Source organism: Eulemur rufifrons, chromosome 7, assembly GCF_041146395.1.
Source record: "Eulemur rufifrons isolate Redbay chromosome 7, OSU_ERuf_1, whole genome shotgun sequence".
Classification (NCBI taxonomy): domain Eukaryota; kingdom Metazoa; phylum Chordata; class Mammalia; order Primates; family Lemuridae; genus Eulemur; species Eulemur rufifrons.
The window spans coordinates 273234540-273244406 of record NC_090989.1 but is presented as its reverse complement, the minus strand read 5'-3'; the positions used below and the strand labels follow the sequence as shown (position 1 = coordinate 273244406).

The following is a 9867-nucleotide window of genomic DNA, read 5'->3' as shown; positions in this document are numbered from 1 at the left end:
TGTCCCTGCTAAGCACTGAGAACAGAAAGAATAGCTGAGGGAAGAGACAGACACATAAATTGCAAATTCTAGTATTAAGACTGACACATGCCTGTGAGAAGTAATAAAGCCATGTGGGCAGTTCAGTTTATCGTGTTGTATATATTTCTGAAAGCCATCCTTAATCCTTTTAGGAAGAGGCAGGGGAGAGGTAGATTGATAGAGCAGGGGTGTAATCAATGAATAAACAAAGAGCAGTGGGGAAATAGGGAGGGAGAGATTAATTCTCACTCAGAAATCAGGAATGTCTCTTAGAGAATGTGGCATTTTGGTTGAGGTTTGAAGGGTCAAGAGAAATCAGCAAGAGAATACAGGGAAAGGGCATGACCTGTCCGCCCCCTTCCCAAAGACCAGTAAAAATAGAACCTTGGTTAGAGCTTTCTAAATATTGGTCTGGAAACCAGAAAACTCACCCCCTCTTCCCACCCTCACCCCTCTCCCCGCCTTACATACATAGACCTATCAAGACACAACCACAAATAACTACAAATGCAAAAACACAGAAAATACACATAAAACACACACCAGTACACACATACAGATTAAGACAAATATATGAAAATAGATACTAGCTCCCATATTCAATAAACTCACACAGATGCATATAATACTCATACACACAGACTCACAAAACTGGCTATGCTTTGACACACAACAACGTACTACTCATGCAGGTAAAGAAATGCATGCTTTCAATAACATACACAGGTTCACACACAAATCTCATCCTGCCGGGCTGGTTGGAGGCCAATAACTGATGGGAAACCATGCACAAAGGCAAACATCACGTAGGGGAGGCCAGAACTGGGTTAGCGGTGAGGCTGGGATTAAGCCCCATCAGATGACAAACCCGCCCTGCTTGGCTCCCCCTGGAAGCTGCTGAGCCGAGGCAGCAGCGCCTGACCTAGCTCTAGCCTGGGCGGATGGTGCGAGGCTCCGCGTCCGAATTCCAGCTTCACGCAGGGTTTAGTGTCATCCAGGGTCAAGCTCTGCTATCAGCCCTACCCCAATCCCTGCAACAGGCGGGGGCTCTAGGGACACAGTAGGGCTGTGGCCTGGGGCTGCTTTCTAATCCTAGGCTTGTCCTGACACAGTACACTGAGAGTAGTTAGCATTAATGAGGGTTTACCAACAGTGGGCCAGGCGTTGCGTTAAGCCTTTACGTACATTACTTAATTCTCACAACAGCTCTGTGAGGGGGCGGTGTCCTATCATCTCCATTTTAGTCGTCAAAAAACTGCGCTCGCTCGGGCCACAAAACCACTCAGCAAGAGACAAGAAGTTGAGGTTCAACCCCGTCCGATCCTATTCTTCCCGGGGTTTAGGGTAAAGTGTGCACGTGAGTCTGTCTCCCCCACGCAGGACGCTTGCACTTTGGCCTCCTGAAGGGTCTCCAGACCCCGTCGTCCAGCCTGGCACAACACCTGGCCCACAGCAGGTGCCTGTTGAGGGCTTAGGGTCTTGGTTCAGGGAAGCCCCCAGCAAGGGCCTCAGTTTCCACATCTCTGAAATAGGAATGGAAGCAAAGACCTCGCAGGGCCGAGGCCAGGCTCTCTCAAACAGCAGAGGGAATGCTGAGCTCTACATCCTAGCTGCTGCCGTCCTCGCCCATCGCGGGGCTCCAGCCCAGTCCACACCCGAGCCCGGTGCAGCGCCGGCGCCCCATTGTTCAGGAGGGCGGGGACACTCCCGAGAGCGGGTATCCCGCCCCGGGTCGCGCTCACAGCCCGGTAGAGCAGATGACTTGGCCCGGCTTTGGCCGCTCGGGGCACGTCCTTTGTCTGCTCCGCAGAGCCCGGTGCCCGAGGCCCTCGCCCCGCTCCTTGGGTAGACAAAGCCGGGGCCACCGCGAGCCCGGCGGGCTGGAGCTGGGCTCTCGCCACCCTCCTCCCGCCTTACGCACCGCCCCCTTCCCTGGACGTCCTATGATTGGCCAGCGAGGCTACAAAGAGGCCGGGAAGCGGGCGGATCACGTGGGCTGGCGTGGTCTCCCATTGGTCAGGAGCGGCTGCCAATCGAGGAGGGCGGGCTGTCCGCGCTCGGTCCAGTCTCTCCCTTCGCGTTGGGGCCCGCCCGCGGGGCCGGCCGCCTGTCAGAGGGAGGTGGCGATGGTGATCCCGGTGGCGGTGGCGGCGGCGGCGGCTTCCTCGGTCGGATTGCAGTGGGGAGAAGATGACTGACCAACCGACTGGCTGAATGAATGAATGGCGGAGCCGAGCGCGCCATGAGGAGCCTGCCGAGCCTGGGCGGCCTCGCCCTGTTGTACTGCGCCGCCGCCGCTGCTGCCTCAGCCGTCTCGGCGGAGAATGTCACCGGTGGCGGCGGGGCCGCGGGGCAGGTGGACGCGTCGCCGGGCCCGGGGCTGCGGGGCGAACCCAGCTATACTTTCCCTAAGGCGACGGCTCCCACGGCCCAGGCCCGGAGGACTGGACCCCCGCGCACTACCGTCCGCCGACCCCTGGCTGCGAGCTCTTCAACCCAGTCTCTGGAGACCACCCCTCTTCGGGAGACAGCCGGACCTGCTTCGACCACCTTTCAGGCGCCGCTCGGCCCCTCGCCGACCACCCCTCCCGTGGTGGAACGCACTTCGGCCACCCCTCCGGCGCCGACCAGACCTGCGCCGACCACCCTTTCGACGACCACTGGACCGGCGCCGACCACCCCTGTAGCCACCACTGTTCCGGCACCCACCACTCCCCGGACCCCGACCCCCGTTCTTCCCAGCAGCAGCAGCGTCCTGCCCACCCCACCTGCCACCAAGGCCCCCTCTCCGCCTCCCCCAGGTGAGTCCCAGCGCTTCCTCACTGGCAGGACCCTCCCCATCCTCACCCCAGCCCCTGCCATTCAAGGTTGGGCTCTTGGCTGTAATTTATCATTTCTTGTCCCAAAGGCTCCCCAGATTTCGGCTCCCAAGGGGAGGTCCAAGCTCCAGCTAGCGTCCCCCGCCCCCGCGTCTAATCTGGAAAGTCTTTTGTCCCCCTTGGGCTGTGCTCCCTCGGGAGGGGGTGGATGCTGTGTGGAAGATACCGCATCTCCTTCCAAACAGGGCTTTCTGGCCTTTGTCAGAGACCCGGAATGGGCACAAACTTTTGGGTTGGTTTCGCTCACAGCCACTTTGCCTGGTTATTTGGGGAAGTTTGAAAGCCAGCATAGTACCTCCTTCAACCAATGGATCAAAGCTGAATATAAGGGATTCCTCCCAGAGCTCCAGTTTCCTTGTTCATTTTTTCTTGTTTATGTAAATATCAGATGTGTGTGTGACAGGTGAAAGAGATACTGAGAGGATTTTGCTTACAAACAGTAGTACGGACCACTTGAGGCCAAAAAATAAAAGTAAAAAAAAAAAGGCGTTGTAATCCATGTTTTCCCTGCAAATAAGTGGATTCAGTAGGTCATTTGGGACAGGTGTGTATCTAGGTTGAGCACATGTGTAAATTAGGTTAAATCCCTTCCTTGCACTATTTTTTCTTCCTCAATTACAAGGTCAATATGTTTGGACAAATACACAGTTTAGGCAGGGATGCCCATTTTTGTCTCCTTTAAGTTAGTGCGTTCAATTTTGCTGATGCTGATAAATGTCAATTTCTGTTTGAGTCCCTGTAGAAAATAAGGCTCTTCCTACTGGTTGAAGTCTTAAAGCAAAGTTAGAAACAGCTCCTATTCTTTCCTCTTTTAAATCTAGAGTGGGCCTGGAACTAAACAAATAAAACCTACCATGTCAAGATGTTAGGCAAGAGTTTCTGAGTTGTTTTGCTTTCAGTTGGGGTGGAGATTTGTCCAAACCATTTGTCTAGCTGGATCTCTGACCTAAATATTAGGCTCAGTAATTTACTGTGGAATCAGGTATGGACTTTGGACTATAATTGAGTTTGTAGACAGTTTTCTCATGTGGTTATTTATGAGCCTTAATACAGTCTTGAATCTTGGGTTGGCAATGACATAAGTAGGAATGCAAATTATTCACCCGGTAAAAGCCAAGTTTGCATCTCTTCCAATTTGGAGTGTATTAGCTAGCTAGGTTTTACTTGTAGCCCTTTTTGGCCTTCATTTAGAGAGATTGACATATAACGATAGACAAGCATAGTGGTTGAGAGTATGGACTCTGGAGTTTAATCTGAGGTTTGAATCCTCACTCTGCCCCTTATTAGCTGTGTAAACTTGGGCAGCTAGCTCACCTAACCTCCCTGGCCTCAGTTTCTTCGACTGGGAAATGAAGTGAATAAGAGTACTTACCTCATTGGATTGCTATGACGATTAAATAAATTAATACATTTATAGTACTTTTAACAGTTCCTTGTGCAGAATAAGCACTGTATGTGTTAGCTATGCTGATGGCCAGGCCTAGGCCCTCACCCCCTTTATTTTATGGATAGAAAGCATTTGCGAAAACTAGTAGGGACTTGTGATTTTTACTTGTTTTAGTAAAATATAATAGAAAAAGGATGAATTAGATTTTCTGGAATTTTAAGCACACAGTAGCACTTAAGTGGCAAGATCACTTACTTTGGTTAGTATCTGATAAATAAGTCTGTATAATTGATGTTATTTTACTTTTATTATTTTTGTATTGTTATTTTTAAACCACAAAGGTAACCCTTACTGGCAAAAATATACAAACAACCAGAAGTATACAAGGGAAAAAGTGAAAGTCACTTCTTTACTGCCTCCTAGTTCTAGTCAGTCCCTAGAGGTTACTACTGTTGGCAGTTTGTTGGATCTTTTTTCAAACATTTTGCTGGGCATATATGAACATACACACAGGGTATTTTAAAATAGATTTTAAAAAATCAAAATGGAATAATTCCATGCATATTGTTTTGCAACTTGTGGTATCCATTTAATTATGTATCATGGACTTTTTTTTTTTTTTCATGTTGGTACCTAGAGTCTACCTTATTCTTTTTAACAGTTGCATTTTACATTGTAAGAATGTACCATAATTTATTTAACCAATCCCTTATTTATGGACACCTCGATTGCTTCTGGGCTTCACTTTAAAAAGTACAGAGAAGGAGCACAGGGTGTTCTTGTTAAGTCCATCATATATTTATATTCTCTAATACTTTGGCGTTTCTTAGAATCCACATCAATTTCAAATGAAGTAAAGCTGGACTGATTAATATTTGCCATCTGAACTGTTGTTCAAAGGTTTTAGTAATTGCCATGGACTGACATTATACTTACATCTATGGTGGTCTTTGAGTGCACAAGATTTTTAGAAGAATGTCTAACTTTGATAATTCTGTGTTTTAAATATTCTATAGTTTGTACTTTTCTGTGAATTTGCTCTACATTGCCTGTGTCTAGTTCTCAGCAGCTGAACTGACTTTGTGGGCCTATTGATAGGCAATTTTAGCTTTACAGTGATACCAAGTGTGGACTTTTTATGTGAGCATGGGTTTCAACCTACTTTAAACAGTAAACATGTCTCTTTGGCAGAAGGAAAACTTCTAATTGAATTTGAGAGAGCTAGTTTGGCTTGTAAAGTTGGATTCCCTGGCATTTGGGAAGATGGTTGTGCAGGGTTTTTTATTTCAATGTTCTTATAAAGACTGAGTGCCATTGATAATATATTATTTGATTGGATAGGTCTTATAGCTGCTTTTTGAATTAATGAAAATTTCTTTCATAGAGATCTAGCTGAGAGCTCTTGCCTGGCCCTCAGTTAGGGCCCTCTTTTGTTTACAGGGACAGTGATCTGAAAACTGAAACTAATTGCCCAGTAAGCAGGCACTTTCCTCCCCAAACCTGGCAAAACATTCAGCTGATGGGTTGGTTGGTTAGGGCATGTTAAGCGGGGTGAAGGGAGATGCTGTGACAATAGAGAGTAATAATAATCAGCAGTAAGACATTGAGGTAATGACAAATGTTTTATTTTTAAAATTATGGACCTTTAGGGCTAGACAGGACCTAAGAAGTCACTACCTCCTGGCATGGCCCTACATTTGAAGAAATACTTCCATGGGCTTAGCTGAAACATTTCTCCCTGTAGTTAACTGACTAATCTGGTTCTGCCTTTTGGGGCCATGCAGAACAAGTCTGCTGTCTCTGTGCCATGATAGTTCTTAGGGATTTGGGGACACTGATTAAGCTCCCTCTGAGTCTAGGCTAAGTAACTTCAGCTTCTTCAACTGCTCTTTATGTGACATGGTTTCAAATCCCCTCACTATCCTGGTCATCCCTCCTCTGGTCTTTTTCAGTCTTTCTCTGTCTCTCCTAAAATGTGGAACAGAGCTGACTGTAATACTCCAGATGTGCTCTAACTAGCTCATAGCAGAGAGGGCCATTGCCTTGTTCTTTCTGGATGGGATTCTGCTGTTGATGTGGTTAGTCCCTAATCACAGTAGCTTTTTTGGCAGCCATATGATGTTGCTGACTCATTGAGTTCATTAAGATAGCTCAGTCTTTATTTATCTTTTAATACATGCTAGATGAGTCTTCCTTCATTCTGGACTTGGAAATTCTTGTTGTTTTCTCAAGTATAATCTGAGACATTTACTGAATTTATAAGGCTGGTTGTGTTAGATTCAAGTCATCCTTTTAGATCCCAAGTCTGTCAGTGTACTCTGCCCAGTTTATTCACATTTACCTGCAGGGTGTTCCTATAGACTGAGTCTAAGGACAAGTTAGGGCAGGTTATTCTTACCTCATAAGGGAGAGCAAATTTATGAATGACAAAACAGTTTGGAAGGGAAGAGAAGGGATGATAGTTTAGATTAGTTCTGAAGAGTCTCTTTCAGCTCCAAAGTTCTATGATGATTTAGTATGCATGATTCAAGGCATATTTATGCCCCCTAAAGAGCCTTAATTATTTATTTGTGATCTAAGTGATGAGACTAGACTTTGTTTAAGCAAGCCCTGGAATTTAGAATTTGAAAACTCTGACTACTGTGACTACTGTAAATAAAATATTACAAATGGATTATACTCGAACATCCTGGGAATACAGGACCCTCCTAACTGTACTGGGAAATGTATTCTTCATCCTAATGTGCTCTACCACTAGGACTACTAGGTTTAGGATCTTACTTCCTGTGGTTATTTAAAAAGATGCCATTTATTTTAAGGAAATAGAAACTGTTTAGGCTTCAAAGGTAATATAGATCCACAGTCTTTTATCCAAAACTCATGGAGTTGAATGTGTTTCAGAATTTAGAATTATTGAGATTTTAGGAAGTTAATAAATACATCCCAGTGAATTGAGGCAACATCCTATAATCAAACACATTAAGATATCTACAGCAAAATGCATGTATATTCACACTGAGTGGGATAAATAAAGACTGTAAATAGTCTTATATTTGCTCAGGTCAGATTTGGTTACCAAATGCATTCAGGGCAGGGCAGGTATTTGCCACCAAATGAGTTACAGAAAAATTTTTGGTTTTGGAATTTCTGGTATTTAGTATCACGTTTGAGGGATTGTGGACCATTGTAATAGCAACTGCAAACACACTTACTGTGTTCTTGGCACTATTCTAAGTGCCTTAGATATATTAACTCATTTAATCCTCAGAGTAGTTAGGTGCTATTATTATCCTCATTTTATAGATAAGGAAACTTAAATCCTAGAGAAGCCCAGCTATGGTGGAACCAATATTCAAACCCAGTCAGTCTGGCTCCAGAATCTGTATTATTGGCATTTAAAGAAATATAGTTGCCTAAAAGAGAAAATTACGAAACCATTTTGCTAGAAATATTGGTCCTTGGATATTAACCTGAGAAAATTTCTACTGTTCTTAGCATTTAGTCCCTTTGCTCCATTGTGTGGTATTCATTTACCTCCTTGAATTTTCTGTTTTGCAATGTTTTACAATAGTGATATTAAATTAGAGCTCTTATTTTTCCTTTAATTGGGTTCTGAGCTGGTCTGTTATAGAGAAATTTGTATTCTTTTTAGGGCCAGGCCCAGGGACTTCTAAATTTACTATATCTTATTCCTGGCCTAAGTTCCTAGCTTTCTGTAGAAATTCCATAGTCTTGTTAGCACTTTCTGAACCAGCATAAACTCCAGAACATTGGTTTCAAATCTCCTGAATTCTGTCCCCAGGAAGCCTTCTGGCTAGTTGAAAATTTACACACTGAAATAATCTGACTAGGTCTTTTTATCTTGAATTTTTAAAAAGACCCATAAAATTAAAGTGTTCATTACTTTTCATCTCAGTATTTCTAAACATGTATATATTAACTTCCAGACGTCCTGGCACCCTTATAAAAAGAATGAAAGAAAAGTATCACAGTGCCGTTTTTACTGATGGGTAAATTATGGGTAGAGAGATTTCTGCTCTAGGGCACTTAATAGATCAGAAGAAAATAGAAATATAAGACCTTGTTTAGATGAAAGACAGTGTTAGATGATATTTTTAGTTATAAATAGCTTTAATCCATGCTTTTTGCCTTGATCTTGATTTTTGTTTGTTTTCTTTAGATGTGATATAAAAATCTTTATTACTAATGTTGACATTATATTATAGGCACCTCTTCTGTGATCACTTAGTCTTTTTTCAAGTATACATTTTGATTTATCTGTTTTTCACTAGAAACGACTACCTTAACTGCACTGGTAACTTTAAAGGAGGGATTTTTAAAAATCATGATGAAAAAGATAATATCTGAATACATATTTTTGAATCATAGTAAAGGTTTACTCAAAATAATTCTTTTAGGTGTGTATCTATGATAAATGTGTGTCAAAATAATCCCTCTAGTAATGCCACTGTTCCATAGATGATTATTATTGTCAGAAGAAATTTTTCCCTATTATTTTTTCTTCATTAAACAAAAAATCTTTCTTCCATTCTCCTTGCTTATTTTTTAAAATTTAAAATCCTCTATGTGTTCCCCTCACTCTTATTCTTAGCCCCATCCATCTATTCTTTCCATGATCCTTAAAGAACCAAATTACCCTCTCTATTTAACAATTTACCACTTTGTCCTCCTTCAGTGCCTCCTCAAAGCCTAATTCTCTCAAGAAGTCTTTCTAGATGAACAAAAAGTCCTTGAAGATGTCCTAGTATCAGGGTGCACAGGGTCGAACACTTTGCACTTAGAACAAAACCTGTCTTTCTCTGTGACTTTGACTCTTTTCCTATTGATTTGTTTTTAGTCTATTTAATTTAGATTATTTAGCCCTGTTAATAAGAATATGTCATTTATACAATATTCAGAGCATGGTATTAATTCTCTTTTTGAAAAAAATGGAGAAAAAATTTTCTTTTTGCTCTGAGGTCTTCTTTATTATCCAGCTCTTTCTTCCCTTCTCCTGAGGAAAAATAAAGAAAAAACTTTAATAATGGAAATTATCTGCCTCTAAATAATTTAAACACTTCGACTAAATAGCAAATTTCTTTTTCTATTTATGAATAACATGAGCTGTTTTTGTTGGTAGGTAGATTTGGGATGCATACCAATATAAAAGGCCAAATTTGGTTGAGAAACAAATGTTTGATTTAAAAAAATTATTTCAAATTTTTAATTATGGGTACATAATAGTTGTATATCTTTATAGGGTACATGTGATCTTTTGAATGACAGAATTTCCCCTGTAGAAATCTAATTAAAGTTAATAGTGAACAGGGTGCTTCTAATAATTAACAAGTTTGCAGTGAATCTCTAAGACTTTGCCATCCATATTTTGTTGATTTCTGGATATTATGTGAATGAAAAATGGCTTCACTTCTGTCCCCTGTTGGTACTTTTATTGGTGAATATTGTCCAAATCTTTACAGGTTTTTAGGGGGTTCACATTTGATAGTTTGTATTTCAAATTGTTGTCTTTTAAGTTTATTTTGTTAAGTATAAATACTTGGCTGGATTTTCTGGCCATAT

At 42.6% G+C, this 9867-nt stretch overlaps 1 protein-coding gene across 1 annotated transcript in view; it reads left to right on the top strand.

Moving 5' to 3' along the window:
• Positions 1–2119: 2119 nt before the first annotated feature.
• MEGF9 (multiple EGF like domains 9) overlaps positions 2120–9867 on the top strand; it is a 95783-nt gene continuing 88035 nt past the window's right edge. The window contains exon 1 of the mRNA XM_069476725.1: positions 2120–2822. Coding sequence (XP_069332826.1) covers positions 2240–2822 — 583 coding nt within the window. The 5' untranslated portion in view covers positions 2120–2239. The remainder of the gene's footprint in view (positions 2823–9867) is intronic.